At 35.4% G+C, this 20,287-nt stretch overlaps 1 protein-coding gene across 1 annotated transcript in view; it reads right to left on the reverse strand.

Moving 5' to 3' along the window:
* Nucleotides 1-20,287, reverse strand: part of LOC150084603 (delta(14)-sterol reductase TM7SF2-like) — a 152,102-nt gene that overhangs the window by 68,935 nt on the left and 62,880 nt on the right. Inside the window, exons 5-7 of the mRNA XM_090376303.1 lie at nt 17,320-17,508; nt 5,937-6,037; nt 3,232-3,351 (exon numbers count right to left, since the gene is read on the reverse strand). Of these exons, the coding sequence (XP_090232429.1) occupies nt 3,232-3,351; nt 5,937-6,037; nt 17,320-17,508 (410 nt within the window). The remainder of the gene's footprint in view (nt 1-3,231; nt 3,352-5,936; nt 6,038-17,319; nt 17,509-20,287) is intronic.

Here is a 20,287-nt window from a genome sequence, read left to right on the forward strand (position 1 = left end):
TTTTTCAGGCTTCTGCTCATTCTAATAGAAGCAGTGCAAGAATCTGTTTCACCTCTGCCAGTGGCTACTGTCAATCTATTGGTCTTTGTCTCCCCCCAAGCTAGCAGTTTTCCGACCCACCTAACACTGCCTCGATAGCATCAGCAAATATTCTTGCACCCTTTCTATTTAAGTGTATCCCATCCCTGTAGAAGCAATCTCTCCTATTAACAAGTACAGTCCAGGCTGAAAAAAATTCTACCCCTTGAGCCTTGCACAATCTTTCCAGGGCCGAATTGATCGACAAGGCTCTCATCATATACTCCCTCCTATCGTGTCTGGCCAGAATTGCAGACACTTTCAAATTCAACCCTAATTCTCGGCTTTTGTTCAACAGTGACCTGTACTTGTTAAGTAATTCTGCCGGTCTCCTACCCTTAATATTATTAGTGCCAACGTGTACAACTATATCACCTTTTGTGCCCTTAAAAGATGATATTCGCTCTACAACGTCATCAACCTTTGCCCCTGGCAGATATACCCTGGTCCTGTTCCACCTATCTTTTTTACAAAGCATGTTCCCCGTTTCCCTGACAATAGAGTCACCAACAACTACTAGTTCCTTCGGGACCAGCGCATTCTGCCTTGGGGGTTGTCTCTGTGTCACGCGATGCCCAAGTGCAAGCTCTGGCGTTGATGTGGGCAGCTGAGAGCTTGATGGGCCCCTCAATTTAGTTTCTTCGAGGGCATCCACCCTGTCCTTCAAGCTCTCATATAGGCCCACAAGAACGCCGAGTTGTTGCCTGATATCGATACACTCCTTGCATCGCGCACACACAAAGACATCCCCCTTGGCAGTATCATGTCCCGTACCCGATTGCTCTGCAAACATCAAGCAAACAGTGCATTTTATAAGGCTGTGAGTCAGAGGACAATTGCACCCCTCAGTTCTGCTCTGAGCCACAGCGCTTCCATTAGCTTGAGCCTTTTGCTTTGCTGCTCTGGTCTGAGTCATGATTCTATTAATTTATTAATTAATTATAATTAATTATGTTATGTTATTAATTATGTTAAATATAATTAATTATATTACGTTTGTAATCTAAGTCGTTATATGTATTTATTTAAACATACAATTTAACTGCTAACGAAGTTCAACTAACGCTATCTAGTACGGCATACAACTATCATATCACAATGGCGGGAAAATTACAAACGTAGCGGAGTTGAAACACGTGGAAACCTTTACCGATACTTTTATGCAATTACAAGGCCGAGTAAAGAATAAATACACCAAATTCTTGAATTAATCACAATGAGACACTGAGAGATGAGTCAAAAACACAAAAACGAATCTAAAAACGTATACAGAGTGTCCACAAATGATTACCCTGATTACATTTTGCTACAAAAATTTTATTACTATTCAGAGGTTAACAAAATTTAATCAAATTGTACGCTAATATTAAAAGTTTTTATCGATACATCAATACAATTATAGAGTTTTAAGCCCAGTGAGTTAAGGTTACTGCTGTTGCTGCTAGTAGCACTGTACATCTATTCATTCAAGATGCTGTCTGTACAAGAGAAAGCTCAGTGTGTTGTTTGGTTAGCTGAAACAAAATCTTCTGTGACTGTGCAGAGAATGTTTAGAGCCAAGTACAGTAGAAATCCTCCATATGTAAAGCTTATTAAATCGTGGGTGGAAAGGTTTTTGGCAACTGAGTCAGTTGAGAAAGGGAAAAGCATTCGCAGATCATCCATTTCCGAAGAAACAGTGGGTGCAATTCAAGATGCTATTACATGATCACCTAGTACATCCGTGCGACAAGCTTCACGACAGTTACAAGTACCAAAGTCTACAGTGCACAAAGTGTTATGGAAACGTCTAAAGCTATATGCCTATAAAGTTCAGATACTTCAACAGTTGAAACCAAATGATCATTGTAAACGTGGAATTTGCTAACCACATATTGAATAAAATTGACGAGAATAATCAGTTTTTGAAGAACATTTGTTTTTTGAATGAGGCTTCAGTTCATGTTAGTGGTGTAGTCAATAGACACAATATGCATATTTGGGGATCCGAAAATCCACCTGTGGTAAGAGAGCATATTTGTAATAGTCCCAAAATCGATGTGTGGTGTGCCCTATTACATGATTACATTTTTGGACTTTTCTTCTTCCACGAAAACACAATTAATGCACACATGTTTTTAGACATGCTCATTAATTATGCTATACCCCAATTGGAACAGAGGCACCCTACTGTTATCTTTCAGCTGGATGGAGCACCCGCTCATTGGGCTCAAGTTGTTCATGACACCTTGGATAAGACATTTCCAAACCGTTGAATGGGCAGGAATGGGCCAATTTCGTAGCCCCCTGGGTCACCCGACATAACCCCACTGGATTTCTTTCTTTGGGGATATGTTAAAGACTTGGTGTATGAGACAGCTGTTCCAGATATTGAAACATTACGAGAGCAGATTACACGTGCAGTCAAATGTATCACCTCACAGATGTTAGAAAATTTATGGAGAAAGATTGAATATTGCCTTGATATTCTACATGCCACAAAAGGTGCTCATGTTGAAGTTCTTTAAAGTCCTTATGTATTGATAAAAACTTTTAATATTAGCGTACAATTTGGTTAAATTTTGTTAACCTCCCAATAATAATAAAATTTTTGTAACAAAATGTAATCATTTGTGGACACTGTGCTTTTTTAACATTTAAAGGTGTCTCAGTGTGGTTAATTCAAGAATTTGAATTAACCGCACTGAGAATTCAAGAATTTGAATTAACCCTTTTCTACTTTAGAATGACATCCTTCAAATTTCAGTTGTGGTTTAATTTCTAATGTTTCTAGTTCAGTGCTTCACGTTATCTTGTATTTACACATTGATCACAACTTACTGTGTCCTTCCTTATAAACTACTGAAAAGAATATTTGGAAAAATAAATAAATAATAATAAGGACACTGAAATATTTAGTTGAAAGGAACTGTCCTCCGTAAAGTAATAGTTACTATCTAATATGAATGTTTAAACCACTTACATTATAATATGAAAAGTGTTTATATCTCTACACAGGTTTCCATCTCAAGGTGGAAACTTGCCATTTAAAAAACTTTGGTTATTCCAGATCTTACCATTACATAACTAGTTGAAATGCTATTCCAATTCTCAACAACAAAAAAAAAAAAAAAAATTAAATCAATAAATTAAAAATTAAGTAAAAATGCTTACCTCATTCCACATCTTATTTGCAACATACAGCAGCTGTAATGAAGCTGTCACTAACAAGGGAGTACTGATGTCATAGTGATCCAAGTAGTTCTTAAACACTAAGCATATATTCAATGCAACCTTTTGAAAAACAAATATGTTTACTTTAAAAAAAAAAAACTAAACAAGATTATACAACTACTAATTTCTCAATTTCATCAAAATTAAATTTAAATAAGTTAAATACCAAAAGTTAAACAGATATCAAACAGTTATCAGATATCAAAATATATTTTATAGTTTCCTTTCTTTTTGTTTATATAAATAACTATTCCATCAATACTATTAAGTAAGCTTATTAATTTACAAGCAATACTTTTTAATTTCGGCTTATTAATTTACAAGCAATACTTTTTAATTTCAGCTTTTTTAACTTCTTAAGTAAAATAATACACGAAACTCACATAGTGATTATGTTTTATCTTTGGTTTAATGAAACTGAATAAATACACTTAAAGATAAGCTAATCTTCATGATATTTACAAGATAATATAAATACTTATTTAATCTTTTCAGGAATAAAAGTGTTTCGAATGTTTTTGAAATTCATTAAGTACATTCCAAATAGATGTGTTCATTTATGCATGAATTGTCTTGAAATTCTTCCAGTGCCTGCTGCCATCTTTTACCTGTGTTTCTAAATAATAGTTTATTATCTATATAATATCGGTGTATAGATACACCATAGACAACCCTTAAGAAACTACGAAGTAGTTGTTGTAGGCATCATTTGCTCTGTTTCTCATTGTGCTCTGCCTTCACGACGAGTTGCCATGATATTGCACTACATCGAATAAGTAAAGCTTCACTAATAGAGAAGACTATTGTTACTTATTCTCGGTGAGTACCACCACCCAGACGGCACTGTTTCAATATTTTTAAATATTGTCATATACATCTTTTGGCATCTCTCATATTGTGTGATTATTTTCACAACTGGGTCGTCATGTCTGCAATACCAGGGTACCTGCCCATCCACTGATGATAGGCTAATAGCCTTGAAACGGTGCCGTCTGGGTTGTGGTGGTACTCACCGAGAATAAGTAACAATAGTCTTCTCTATTAGTGAAGCGTTACTTATTCGAGGTAGTGCAATATCATGGCAACTCGTCATGAAGGCAGAGCACAATGTGAGAAACAGAGCAAATGATGCCTACAACAATTACTTCGTAGTTTCTTAAGAGTTGTCTATGGTGTATCTATACACCAATATTATATAGATAATAAACTCTTAACGTATTATGCCTTGTGCATTTAGTTATTTCTAAATAATAGTAGACATGTTTTAATAGAAGCAGCATTAAAATACCTTCAAAAATTGGAGAATGACAACACAACTGCCAGTATTTACGACACAAACAGATACAGAGGATATTACTGCTTTTAAAGAAAAATTATCCTGAAATTCATTAATACATTTCAAACAGCTATGTCCATTTATGTAAGAATTGTCTTGAAATTCTTCCAGTACATACTGCCATCTTTTATCCTTCTTTCCAACTAAGAGTAGACAAGTTTTAATAGAAGCAACATGAAAATGCCTTCTTAAAATCACAAGATGACAACACAACTATCAATATTTACAATACATAAATAGATATTTGAAAATGAAATGCACAAGGCATAATTCTTACGGGTTTTGGTAATTAACTGTAGTATCGGTGTAAATACACCATAGTTAACCCATAAATTTGAACTACATAAGTAACGTAGAAGGCATCGTTTTAATTGTATCTCATATTGTGGTTGCCTTCACAACGAGATAGTGGTATTGCACTACTTCAAATAAATAATGCTTCTCCAGTACAGAAGACTACTGTTATTTATTTTCAGAGGATACCACCACCCAGACGATCATTTCGAAGATGAAGCCCAAGACAATGCCTATGGTATGGCAACAGGATATTTAGTTTTTTCATCATTGGACTGCCTTTTCACTAAACCTTTGGTAACATCCATTCCCAGCTAGTGAGGTCTTGGCAGAGTGGCTACGAAGTTCAAAGTAAAAGGACTAAAGTGCTGAAGGTGTCATGGGTTTTAATATTTTAATATTATACCAAAACACTATTGACACTTTATGTTCTTAATTCCACCCACTAGTCAAGAAGCCATCTACTACTGAACTGTCACAGGAGACCAGATTTTATCACTGAATACGTAGACAGATTGTATCTGTCATTTCATTACAACTGCCTGCAATATAACAGAAATAATTATTATGCACATATCCATGAACAATATGGTAAGTAATAAAAGTAACTTACTTCCTTTTTAATGCATTTTTTAAAAATCATAGTTCAAACAGCCAAGATGAAACACAGTAGGCATTATGAAAACTTAACACTAACTGATAGGCTATCTTATTCTGTCTCTACATCACATCATTACGGACAAGTGATGTGTGTATTGCATCACTTGCACATATATTTGGAAAATTAGCTAAATTCTGCTGACATGAAAACTGTATAATATTATATATATATATATATATTGAAAAATTAAATCAATGCAAAGAAAAAGAAATTTCTTATTAAATAAACTTTGTTATAAAAATGTCAACATTTTTACTTTCTTTTCAAAACATTTGTTTTTAAATGTGGTCTGGGTATTTAGGGTAGTTTTAATCATTTTAAGTGATGGCATTAAATAACAATAAACATACATACCCAGCCTATCAGCCCAATCCTATGGCACAAAATCTTTACATCAATATCTGCAAGACGTGGATTAAATTCATAGCCATACATAAATTTATGGAAGATGGAACCTAAAAATAAATAAGTAACAATTTTAAATTTTTTTTTTTTTTTTAGCAAAGTATGGCAACAACAATAATAGCAAAAAGGGGAAATTAAGTAACTCAGAAAAACAAAGCAAGTCAAAAAAAATTTTTGTTTGATGAACTTGTATAGGGCGCCTCCAATAGCCAGGTGGGCAAGAGCAGCAGTGGGTAGCACACGCTTCTTGATTAGACCGGGGTTCAAGCCAGTGACCACCAAATATTGAGGATGCAGAAAGGTCAGGGAATGACCACTGCATATACCTGGAGCAATATAGCCTTAGTTGCTAATGCTCCTAAAATCCAAATAACAAACAAACAACTTGTATGGTTTACAAATTGTACTGTTTTGGTTATCTCACATTTCACTAGGTTGAATTTTATTTCTTGTAAAATAAGTTGGCGATTTTGAGTTAATGGCAAAGCAGCTTGTAATATACAGAAAAATGTCTACAACTCTGCCCGAGAGACTGCCTAATTCAAAATACTTAAATTATGCAACCTCTGAACAGTAATACAAAATATTTTACCACTAAATAAAGACATTAGAATCTTAACTTTTGTTCAGTAGTATGATTTGAATCATCTTGTGCTCGTTAGTGTATACCCAAGTATTACTCTAATAATACCAATCAACATCCATTTCAAAGCCATGCCTGTCCCATCACAGCACTAAAACTCAAGTTGAGAGAAATCCATTGGTTTATTCCCCTTAATTCATTCATTTGTGGCAAGCAGATGTGCCCATTAGAGCTCTTCATAGATAAGAGAGGATTACAGCAGAATTTCAGAGGTTATTTAGTATATTGTAAAGTTTATTTTAATAAGTTTTTTTATTATCCTGTAATAGTTTGATTTTTTTAATATTATAAATATAATTATTTGAAAGTTTCTTTTATTAATAATTAGTAAATTTTATAATGGTTATTACAAGATCTGCCTTGAACACTTTGTCAGAGGGTACCATGACTCATATGGAAATAGCCGATGGTGATTCCCGGGTGAGTCAGGATTTTATCCCTTGAAGAACCTGTGGCATGTATTCCAAGGTCGACCTAGTAGATAATCCTAGCTCACTTGGAGATCCTTTTCTTTGTCACCGTTGCAAGGAGTGTACTGAACTTAAAATTTGGTGCATTGCTAGACAACTTGAGTCATTGAAAAAACGGATGCTGGTCTTGTTCGAAAGGACAGTTTTATTAGGGGACTCCATTGTCAGGAAAACAGGAAATATTTCTTGTAATAAGGATAGGTGGACTAGAACCAGGCTATGTCTGCCAGAAGCAACTATTAATGATGTCACCAAGAGATTGTCAGATTTTAAGGGGGGTAAAGAGAATATTATTATTCATGTGAGGACTAATGACATTAAGCATACATGATCTGATGACTTCTTAGCCAAATATAGGCCCATGAAGAAGAAATGCCGCGAGTTAGGCCACAATGTCTATGTGTCTGCACCCAGGCATGATTGGAGGGATTATATGCTGAAAGCCTTGTGAATTAACTCAAGACTTGAAGGACCGTGCAAGGCTTTGGGGGGGGGATTTCTATCAGCTTGCCCCACACTTGTAGACAGAAGGAATCTGTTTTGTAGAGACAGGATACATTTAAACAAAGATGGTGCAAGAGTTTTTGCCAGTATTATTGAGGATACATTAAAGGCAGGGGGAAACTGCTAGTTTGGGGAGTAAAGGGTAATATAGATATGCATTTAACTGATAATATTGGTCAAATTAATACTTGCATATACCTCAAGAGTTCTTGTTTGTTACCACAACAGACCATATTAGCAAGATGTTCTGAGGGCAGAAACGTTTCAAATGAGCAGACAGTTAATACCAGGGAAGCAAACTTAAATAACTTTAAGGGGTGTGTCACGGTAGCTAACTATACAAGAACAATAAGTCTCAATTGTCTGTACAGTAATTTCAGAAGTGTTGTCAATAAAATGAATGAAAACTAAGTTAACACTAACATAATAGGGCTTATGGAAATGTAGTGCCACCAAGAGATAGGGGATGACGAGTTTCAGTATGGTATGTACAATGTATTTAGGAAGGATAGAGAAAATAGAAGAGGTGGTGGGGGTCATGCTTCTTATCAAAAGCAACCTGAGCGCAATGAAAGCCTTCCCAGATTCAGATGTTTCACATGCTAATACAGAATCTGTATGGTGTGAGATAGTTGGAAGCAAAGGTATAATGAGAGTGGGAGTAATCTGCAGGTCAGGTGATTGTGAAGATTATGATAAGAGCTTCTACATGCAAATGGAATGGGCAAGTAAGCATCAGTATCTTATTATGAGTGATTTTAATTTGCCTCTAACTGACTGGAGCAAATGGGAGGGAAACGCCACATGGAGGACAAAATTTTTAAATCAACTAGATGATTGCTATTTGTATCAATATGTCAGAGAAAGTACTAGGGAAAACAATACTCTAGACCTCATCATCACCCATGAACCAGATGACATAATAGGGGCTGACAGTACAGGAACCAGTAGCAGGAAGTGATCACGGAGTTCTACAGTGGACAATGAAGCGAGAGGTAGCAGTAGTTGAAGGCAAAGGAATGGGTTATAACTTCAGGAAAGGAAATTTCAATGGTTTACGGTGCTACATGGCCTCTATTAACTGGGTAAATATCTCGCAGAGAGCGAATACAATTGAACTATGGTACCTTTAAAACATTAATCACAGAAGCCTTGAATGCTTATATACCATTAAAAAAATACTCCATGAGGAGGATTCAAAGTTGGATGAATAATGACAATGCGAGATTACTTGAGCAGAAAAAGACAGTATGGAAAAGTTACAGAGCAATAAAAAGTACTGAAGCCTATAACAGCTACAAATTAATCTGTAATAATGCCACAGAAAAGGTTAGGCTGGCAAAGGCAGATTATGAGAAATTGCTGGCAAAGAGAGGGGGGATAAGGAATTCTTCACATATATAAATGCAAAGAGAAGAACATACCAGATTTTTTTTTTTTTTTATGAAAACCACAAACGAGAGGTATTAGAACCTATAGTACTTAGTACCGTGCTTGGGTTGGAGGTTGAGAAGACGAAAGAAGATATTTGTTGACATTAGACTTGAATTTCTGTAGACTGTAATTTTCAGGAAATACGTGTGAAGAAAGGTTTTCCAGAAAAGAAAAAAAAAAAAAAAAAAAAAAAAGGCAGTTGAATGAATAAACGAGGAAGATGAAAAGTTGGTTCTGTGAGTTTGAAGTCGGACAGTAAATGGATGTTGGAAGGTGGCGACATGCGTTCGGACTGTTTTGAAAGAGAGAGCAGGAATTATAGAAGCCAATTCAGAAGAACCGTGCGCCCATGGAAGTATCTGTAGAAAAGGCATACAGCAGAAACAGTATGTCTATAAGACAGAGAGTGGAGAGACTCTGTTAGAGAGGAGTCATTAATTAACCTAACTGCCCTCTTCAGAATGGAATCTAGAAACCTAATAGAGGTTTTGGAAGCACCGCCCCAGATGTGGGAACAATATTCCATGGTAGAGCAGATTTGCAATTGGTACAGAATGAACAGCTGTTTGGAAGAAAAGTAACGCCAAGAGTGAAAGAGAAAACTAAGTTTGTTAGATACAGAAGAAGCAATATTTGTAATGTGCTTATGCCAAGAGAAATTAGAAGTCAGGATAATCCCCAAAAGAGATATATCATTTTGCCTAGAAATCGGAGTGTCACCAAAGGTAAGCATAGGAGCAGAAAAATCCTTTTTGCAAGATATAAGACAAGACTGAGTTTTAGAAGGAGTGAAATCAACTAAGTTGTCTTTGCCCCACTGGAGAATTACCAGGAGATCGGCATTTAAAGGATTGGTAGCAGATATTCAAGAAGTGGAAGCTGATTGAGCACGGCAAGGTTTTTCAAAATGGAAAGTGGAATGCAATGTGCTATCATCGCAAAACTAGGGATAGGATTTCCCATCAATGGAAGGTCATTCATATACAAGAGGTAAAGAGTAGGGGAAAGAACTGAACCTTGGGGGACATCAGCATTAGTGAAATGAACACTATTTTTACTGAAACAATATAATTACAAAAGGTCATATTAAACCTTTCTTTGCTTAGAATTTGATTATCAAGACAACAGATTATCAAGGCAACAGTGAGCAAAGTGCAACATTAAACTACAATTTTGAACGTCTTGTACGAGTTTTCTGTTAAAATACAATTCATTAGCATTAGGAACACGTGCTCATAGGACAATTTCTTCTGTGATAAGCAAGCTGCTGAAGTAGAACACTTCACCAACATGATTGTCATGGAGCACATGTCATGTTCAAAGAACAAACACTTTATAAGCACTAGATCTTATATTCTTCATAAGGAAAAATTCTTCTGTGAACTGTTGCCCATTAGAAAATAAATTTATGCACCTCTATTTTCATGCTTCTATGCATAGAAATCATATGCAGCAATGTGTGTGAAAAAATTTATTTATGAATTATGCTGTGCATTACTATGTGTCATTAATTTTCTGTTGAAAAGACAAAGCAGAATGCCTGGTCAACAGGAAATGTAATTTTACCAATTTTCTTCTAAGTAACCACAATAACAAAGTTCCTGACTGAACACTTCATCATCTTTCTAGTAAAGTTTCAAACTTCGTTCTCATTTAATTATAAGCTTAACATTCGAGTCAAATTACAGGCTTTCTCAATTTTTACAGTTAAAGGTGTCTCTCCATTTATTTATGTTCTAAGCATTTTCTGCATTTGCACAGTTATGTCAGCAGTAATCGTGTTTCTCTCTCAACTGTGTTGGCACCAATGTACTCAGTTTAACAGTAAATCTCTAAGCCAAGAAAGCATGTTTTCTTTCAGCAACTGCACAATATAATTTTAGCATAGCAAACAACAGTATTGGATCATTTCACACTTCATTTACCACAATGAGCAAGGTGCAGCTAAAAATAAACATGAAAAAATTTTAAAATCATTTATTATTTTAAATATAACAATTTCAATGTTTATCCCCTTCAAAGTAGTCTTCAGGCATGCCTATTCAGTGCTCCATTCATGATTTCCAGGATCTAAAACAGCAGCTGAAGTCCTCAGAAGATACTGCCTTTAATTGCTGTGTTGTGTTTGTCTGTTAAGTCCTCAAATCGTTTTCCTTTGAGGTGGATTTTAATTTTTGGGAACAGAAAAAAATTGCACAGCACCAGATGTGGCAAATAAGGTGGGTGTCCAATGTTGTGATTTTTTTTTTGTTAAAAACTCTCTCACTGTGACAGAGGAATGACATAACAATGCCATGATGCAAAACCCATTTGTCTAGCCATAAATTAGGCCATGTCTTTCGAATTTTTTCACAAAGTATTCCCAAAATCTCAATGTACAGTGTTAGATTAATAGCCTGATTTGGCAGGACAAATTCATGATGAATAATACCATGAGAATCAAAGAAAACGACAAGCATGGACTTGATATGCAATAGAAACATTCTTGCTTTCTTTAAATGAGGAGAAAAGGGAGTTTGTCACTGCATGCTCTGGCGCTTGGTTTAGGGATCATACTGATCATAAGTTTCTGTACCATTCTTACTGAGTTTCATTAAAACTTTAATAACAATTTTTTGCTCTAAATTACAATCACTCATTTTTTCTGCCAAAGGGTTAAAATACTGATTCACTTAAAGAGGCACAGTTCAATCAAAACATAACCAACTGCAATGAAACAAAAACTGATCTGTACAGGAAAAATTAAGCTACAGCATGTATGAACATTGTTGACATGCACAGTAGTACGGCACTGGTAAGCAATGATTCTTGTTTCATTTTAGCTGCATCTTGTACATATAACAGTTTTTTTTGGTTTTTTATTTTGGTTTTTTTTTTTGTTGCTTACACAATAACAATTTCTGCAAAATAAGAGTTTCAAAACTAACACATTTAACTACAAGGGACATTCTATCTTGGCTTAGGGGTTTACCATTAAAGAGAGAAACAAATGTTTACTGCTGATGTAACAACATATAATGTGCAAATGCGATGAATGCTTAGATAGAGAGAAACCTTTAACTATAAAAAAAGGAGAAAGAACTCGGAAACTTGTGCTAGAAACACATGTCAAATTACAAACTTTTCAAATCACATAGAAGAAATCATCGTTACTATAACACATTTTATTTAAACAACAAACTACAAAGAATGCATTCATTCCACACTGGCATAATCAGTGAACATCAACTAGGGTGCCATGGCACTTGGGGTGCTGCTAGACTACAAAATGCCCTATCCAAACTGACAGAAACTGATATTTAGGTGAACTGTAAAAACAGCATTTTTCACTGCAAAGGTACCTCAAGTGACAAAGAGAAATTATTTGCAGAATTACTGGCATCATAGATACTGGTCAAGTAATTAGGTTAAAATAGGAAGAATACTGTTTTATATATATAAAAAAAATTATTTTAAAGAATAACAATGAGCTAAATAACACCATGTTATTTAACCTGGTAATCTAAAATTTATCAGTACTGCTACAGAAATTAACTTTTGTACAGATCCAGTTTATGGTAGTCAATCCTAACAAAAATGTTCCCTCAGTAATTTCAGCTTGTCTGCAGAAACAATTTCTTTATAGCTTTAGCCTAAAGTTTCTTTAAATTATGACATTCTTAATATATTAGCTATGCTAATTTTTTTTTTTTTTTTTTTATATCAAAACTCACCTCTGGTCCATGGGATTTATTCAAAAATTGTGAAGAAACTATTTTTTAATAAATCCCATTTAATAAAACTATTTTTTAAGAAATCCCAAATTTTTTAAAAAATTAATGAAGAAAACTCCTGACAATGGATTTTCACACAGTCAGTTAGTTTAAAACAGTGTGGAGAAAGTAGTAGTTTAGAGCAGTTCCAATGATGCATCTCGAGTATGTGAGTAGAAAATTTGAAATTTTTAAGCTGCCATATTGTGATAGGTTTGCTAGAAGTTTTATGTGAAGGATTATTAACATACTTAATTCATGTAATTTTAGTTTCTTCACTATTTTTTTTAATAAACCACACAGGCAGGTGAGTTTAGAAAAAAAAAATATATATATATAAGAATATTTGTCTGCAGACTTCTTTCCCAAGTATCAGTTTGAGAGTTCATTCTAAGCTATTTTCTAAAAAAAAAAAAAAAAAAAAAAACAAGAAACTTACTTTTCCTTTCAGTGCTCTCAACAATTCTAACTACCCATTTAGTATCAGTAAGTGGCAAATGATGCAAGAGAAAGTAAGCTTATAACAGCATCAGCCAAAAAAAAAACTATCCACCCTATTTTCCCATCTCCTCTAGCATTTAATTCTTCCTTAAATTTATTTGAACTTTCACTCCACAATGTCAGATGGTAGTTCGTTCCAACCATCAATTATTTTGAAAGTAAATTTTCGTACATCCCTATAGCCATCCTTTTTCAATTTAAGATTATGTCTCCTTATGTGTGTTGCCTAAGAAAGAGTAAGGAGGCCATCAGCATTTAGCTCATTCAATCCATTTAAAGCCTTAAACACATGGCTCACCTGCATGGAGTCAGGCTCCATGCAGGTGACTAGTTTCCAAACACTGCTATTTGCAGAAATGGTCTTTTATGGTGCAAATACCCTTTCTACTCCTTGACTAATCTGTTTGCTTTTCTCTGCATCCATTTCAAGAGATCCACATCTTTCTTAAAATTAGGCTTCCAGACCTGTGTGCAGCGTTCAGGACCAGAACTAACCGCTGAGATAAGATAATTACCCCTTGTCCCTGTTGTCATACAGTGAGATAATCACCTCCCTGTCCCCGTTGTCATACAGTGAAATAATCACCTCCCTGTCCCCGTTGTCATACAGTGAAATAATCACCTCCCTGTCCCCGTTGTCATACAGTGAAATAATCACCTCCCTGTCCCTGCTGGTAAAATTCCTTATAACACTGGCAAATCCTATAAGCAGTCCTTGCAGCCTGTCTGCAATGCTCAGAAACCTTCATGTCAAAAGATTTACACAATTATTGCTATCTCTTTCGTTCCCCACCACCCAACTGGTATGTTATTCTGGAATTACTGCTACCCACCCATATGCAGTACCTTGCATTTATCAATGTTAAACCTCAACTGTCCCCTTAGCCCATCTAATTTTTCTAAGTCTTGTTGCAGTAGTATGCCTTGATTCCTGTCATTGACCACGCTGTCAACCTTTGTATCATCTTCATACTTGTCTGACTAATATGCTTAATATGCCTTTGTCAATATCACTCATAAATATTAAAACAATAAGGGGCTTAACACTGAATCTTGAGGGACTTCACTAATAACTTTAGTCCAAGAAGAACAGTGCCCATTTATAACCACCCTCTGTCTTCTGCCACTCAACCATTCCTTTATCCATAGCAGTAACTTGTCCCTACTGCCATATTGTTCCGATTTACACAGCGGTCTTTAATGTAGAACAGTATCAAAAGCTTTAATGAAATCCAAGTACAATTGACTACAACAATATAACATGCCTCTTCATACCATGGTTTCGGATATACCACAGGTATGATCAATTTCCCCTAAAATGAATTATGAGAAAATGTAGTGTGTTTGAAAAATTAGCAATTTAATATTGGAAACTGGAAAAAGTAAATTTACTAAATTTTGTAATCAATGGAACTAATTACTGTAGACACCAGTTTCTCCCCTAGATAGAGAAGCAATAAAAGAGTATATTAGTGGAATGCTAATTACAAACAGCTACATGGGGGGGGGATACAGCTACCATTTGTCAAGTACATTACATTAGCTACAAAATTTTTGTAAACAACAGCACATGACATCCTTTCTTTAACTATAAGTTACACTTAGGACAGCAAAAACTGCTAAGGACTAAACTAGACAAAAATGTACATGAACTGACAAGTGATTTATGGAGAAATCATGTGACTTCACTTCAGCACTAAGATAGGTTGGACAGTTCAGTTCTTATTTGGTTTTCTCAAAACACTGTAAATTCTAGGGCATCATAAATAAATATATGGCAAAATTAGTAAATCAGCAGGACTGAAGTAATGGCTACCAAAAGAAAAAATTATACAGTTGAAAAAAAGTTAAAGATTATCAAAAGAGTTAGGGTGGCAAAACAAAATGCAGTAGATTTCATGAGTGTGGAATTCCAGAAGGAACGATCCATGGCTGGACGAAATAGGAAGAAAAATTGTGTTCATTCATACATTCCATAGAAGATGAAGTAGGCTTCCAAAGAAAGAAAACTAGATGGTGAAAACAGTGATGAGGACCAATGCTTATACAAGTGGTTTCTATAAAAGCATAGTGAAGAAGTACTGATAAATGGAGTAATTTTTAAAGCATAGGCACTTAAATTTCCTAAGCTACATCGTGTTGATGATATATTTAAAGCTAAGAATGGCTTTAGAGATGAAAGACTCTTCATGGAATATCCCAGGTTAGTCTTGTAGGCAAACCTGCATTTGGTAACATTACGGCAGCAGAAGCGATTCCGGAATTTCTGCATAATGTGTTACTCTCTGTTATTTTTGTTATTAGGAGCATTAGCAACTAAGGCCATATTGCTCCAGGATATGCGGTGGTCATTCCCTGACCTTTCTGCATCCTCCGTATTTGGTGGTGACGGGCTCGAACCCCGGTCTAATCAAGGAGCGTGTACTACGCACTGCTGCTCCTTCCCACCTGGCTACGGAGGCGCCCTGCATAATGTGATTCAAGATGATGAATTCACAGACGAACAGCTGTAAAACTGTGACAAACAGCATTGTACTATAAAATTTTCCACGGCAAGTTACCGGATATTAAAACGACACCCAAAAGGAAGTAGTGGGCACAAATAAAAAGAAATGAAGTCTTGTCTGACTAATCAGATTAGTAAGACAAGATCACCCCTTAACAAATCCATGTTGTGACTGCCATATAACTGCATTCCTGTTCGGGTGGTCAAAAGTGGCACTAGCATTTGTTGCACCTGAGGCAAAATCTTGTCATGGCACCTAATTCACATCATATCTTAATACACTAGATGCGCTACTGCATATATATATATATATATATATATATATATATATGCAGTAGCGCATCTAGCAGATGCCTATTTTATGAAGGCGTCTGTGGCAAGTGCCTCACTTATGCACCCCTAGCACCAGCCCTGCAGATAGTCCTGCAATACTTCTTTAACCACTGACTCAATTATTTTCCCTGGTACAGAGGTCAATCTTATTAGTATGTAATTACTAACTTCACCCTTTGATCTCACATCTATTGGGATCTCTTCTGAATCCATGATGCATTCATAATTATGGCCAAAGCTTTGCTTACCTCTTTTGCTGCTTCTTTTAATATAATTGGTTAAACAGTTGCTGAGATAGAAAACAAGAAAGAAGATCCAATTATGAAATTATATGACAAAAACCTCTTTTGTCATATAGTAAGGTGTCACTTTTACATGGCCAACAAACTTACACACTTCTGGGTTTTTTTTTTTTTTTTCCTCTAATAATAAAATGTTACCTATAGGTAACACAGGTAACTAGTGCTAAACATGAATATGCTTTCAGACCTTTAAATTTTGCTATTACATCTGGTTTCTAAGGAATGTTTTCACTTTACTAATTTATAAATAAATCATTTAACAAAATGTGACTTTTTTTTTTTTATTAGCTTAAAATGTTTTGAGCACTGATTTCCACTTGTATTGTTGATCCCTGGGTACCGAGCAGTAATCGGCCAGCATTTTCATATTCCACTTGCCTTCACACCAGGAATTTCTTGCATTTTTCTATGCAAGAAATTCCTGGTTAAATCTTTCCCCATGTTCAATTCTGACATCACCAAATTTGGGGAGGGGGTGTGAATGTGAATATGTAAAATGAATTTTTAAGCTTGTATTACAATCCATTTCATTATACACTAGTAGGGGATGGTCAACTAGCTACCCACAGTTTGGTGATTTATAATTCTTGAACAGTTTTCACAGTGTACTGGAAGGTATTCCACACTGCATTCATATGTACATTGAGGACAATGTCAAAATAACTGTCTCTTATTGACACATGATTTGTCAAGCAATGATTATTCCCTCTTTTACCATATTTTAAATAAGTAAAAGCTACTTCATATACATAATTAAGTGATAAAAGGTAATTAATAAAATTAAAATATGGCATATTTAAAAAAAATAAAAACAGCTGAAATAAACTACATTTAAATGTAATTTTTAAAATATAAACCATATATAATTGTAAGCAAACAGAACTTACTGGTTGTGATGGCTGAAGAGGGCTGATCTTTTTTGTAAGAACCGACATATATAATAATGGAAGTAAGAAATGAAAACACGATGGATGCAACCATAATTTGCAGTAATTTATCATATATGATGGCTAATGGCAGCTGGTAACAAGCCATTCCACTTAATAACAATATCGTCACAATAAGTGAAAAAAACCCTGAAATTAATAATTACATATTTTTGAAACAGTTTGCTATTTCAATAGCACTACTGACTAATATAAGATTAATAAAATCACACTGTATTTTGATAATAAATGAAAAACCTAATACAAGATACGAACAACTTACTATATATTCTAGCACATAAGTTGACTTTTGCAGCAGAAAAAAAAAAAAAATGAAGTTTTGAGGTAATTGTTATGAAAAAAAAAATAATTTTTTTAAATGCAATATTTCTTCCTGGAAACAAATATTTGCAAAACTTTCTCACCAGAAATTTTTAATATTTTTAAAAATCAACAATATTTTTAACTTTAGAGTGCATACTTTGATTCCTTTTGTTTCTCTTTTTGTGGGTGCTCAGAGATGCAACATCCAAAATATCTATATAAATATCTTCCTACTAAATACATTCTTAAAAAATTTAATTCTGTCTGCCCATTCTTCAGAAAAATATTTCTTTATATATGTTCCGCCCACATTTAGTCCCATGTTGATAATAACCCCAAAAAAAGCCTTTGGTTGATTTATTGAAACTGTTCAGTCTCAATAAATCAACCTTATAAACAGTTAAAAACTAGCTTATCTGCAAAACTTTCCTTCTCTTTCCTCAATTTCTTCATTACGAAGGTTTAAAAATTTTTCAATTTTGTCATCAGAAAGGTCTTTACAAGATCTCGATGGCATGTTATTATTATGGAAATTTGTAATACAAGGGCTACTAAAGGCCATATATGATAACTGCAAAGGGAGCAGCCAGAAGTGATCATACATCTGAATCTGTTTTAGATAGGGAAAAAATTCAGAATTTTGTATCATTACCTATGATGTGACTGAGTGACAATGGTACTTATGGATCTGAGAAGAAACTGAATGAAAAGTTCTGGGTATTTTTGAACAAGATACATTCAGTGAGTATATGTTTTACTGTTAGTGGTGCCAAGCAGTGCATACACTGCTGAGGATCATTTCCTGTAAACAGAAAAAGATGAGTGAGGTAAGTATGACCTGTTCTGGCTAGAAGTCCATAATTGTGGTTCAAGTTTCAGCTGAAACAGTTTGTTATGTGTTTGCATTTTCCACAGAAGTGTCCATTATTTCTTTGTATATTGCATCTATAATCAGAATATGGGACCAGTTCATTTGTTGAGGCTATACTGTAAGGATATTTTGCAGCATCACCTGCACATTCATTTCCTGGTACATCACCATGGCCTGGGCTCCAAGACAACATAACAGTTTGCTGATGCTCATAGAGACATATCAGCTCACACCTTATGAGCTCTAATAAAGTATTGTAAAGTGAGGAAGTATTTTTCAAGGCTAAAAAGGCACCCTTTGAGTCAATATATATTATGCTTTTATTGATTAACAGGCATGAATTTTTTTAGGGCAAGCTTTATGTTATGGAGCTCAGCAGTATAACTGCTGCATTCAGCTAGAAGTGAAATAGAAACAGTTTTATTAGGAAAGACTGCCGCTGCACCCACTTTACTGCCAAACTCTGAACCATCAGTGTAGTTCTTAGTAAATAAGGAACAATTTTGTGTATGAGCAAGATGTAGTTGTTGGATTTAATATTTGCTACAGCACCTTTCCACACTGCGAAAAGTAAAGTAATCATCACAAGAAAATGTGAAGGTAATCCATGGGGATCCGGGTCTCTTAAGTTTCTGAGGATATTACAAAACTGAATATTCAAACATTCTGTTTGGTGCTGTAATCTGAAACCAGTAGGCGAATTTTCCTGAGTTCACTTCCATAGTGAGTTGTCACTTCCACTGCAGTTCATAGTAGTACCATATAGGATGAGTTGGGAGGCTTTTAATTTTAGCTAAATAGTTCTCTAGCCGAGTGGGCAGGAGCGGGAGTGCAGTAGCACACGCTCTTTGAGTAGACCGGGGTTCAAGCCCCTGACTGCTGAATACGGTCGATCTGCCAACCCGCACTGGACCAGGTGGCAGATTATGGTCCATTTCCCTCAGCATGAATTGTTGAGGAGGCTTCCATCCTGCAGTGGGTTGATAATGGCTGCACTTTACTTTTTTTACTTAGTTCATTAGTAACAACTTTCTTCTGATACTGAGTGGTGGTTCATGAGCCTCAACATACAGACTTTGAATTGGGGACCTGTATGCACCTAGACAATCCTAAGAGCAGAGTGCTGGATGGAGGCAGGAAGTACTAAGATACTCTCCCTAGCACAGTCAAAAAGGTGCTCCATAGTCTAACTTAGATCTAATTAGAGACCTATATAAGTGGAGCAGTATATGATATCTGCATCCCACAATATAAAGGGTTTTCCAATAGTAACGCTCGATGTTTGGCAACAGCGCATGACGAAGTCGACAGTCACACAGGTGGTATCTTTGGTAGCCGTATTCAGTTAGTCTCTGCATTTTATTATGGAGCGTTACACGACTGAGCAATGAGTCGAAATTGTAAAAAATTATTATCAAAACCAATGTTCTATTCGTCAAACGTTTCGTGCACTCCGTGCAGTTTATGGTGTCGACGAATGTCCTTCAGAATCCACAATTCGCCATTTAATAAACAAATTCGAAGCAACTGGGTCTGTGGCAAATCTGAAAGTGCCTGTACGTCAGCAAAACGCAAGATCCGTTGAAAATATTGCTGCAGTCCGGGAAAGTGTGCGTGAGAATCTGCAACAGTCCATTCCGCGTCGGGCTCAAGAACTTGGCCTGTCTTCGACGACAACTTGGCGAATCCTGCATAAGGACTTAGGGCTTCACCCTTATAAAGTGCAATTAACCC

The sequence above is a fragment of the Mastigoproctus giganteus genome, chromosome 6 (assembly GCF_048544385.1).
Source record: "Mastigoproctus giganteus isolate SK-2022 chromosome 6, ASM4854438v1, whole genome shotgun sequence".
Taxonomy (NCBI): domain Eukaryota; kingdom Metazoa; phylum Arthropoda; class Arachnida; order Uropygi; family Thelyphonidae; genus Mastigoproctus; species Mastigoproctus giganteus.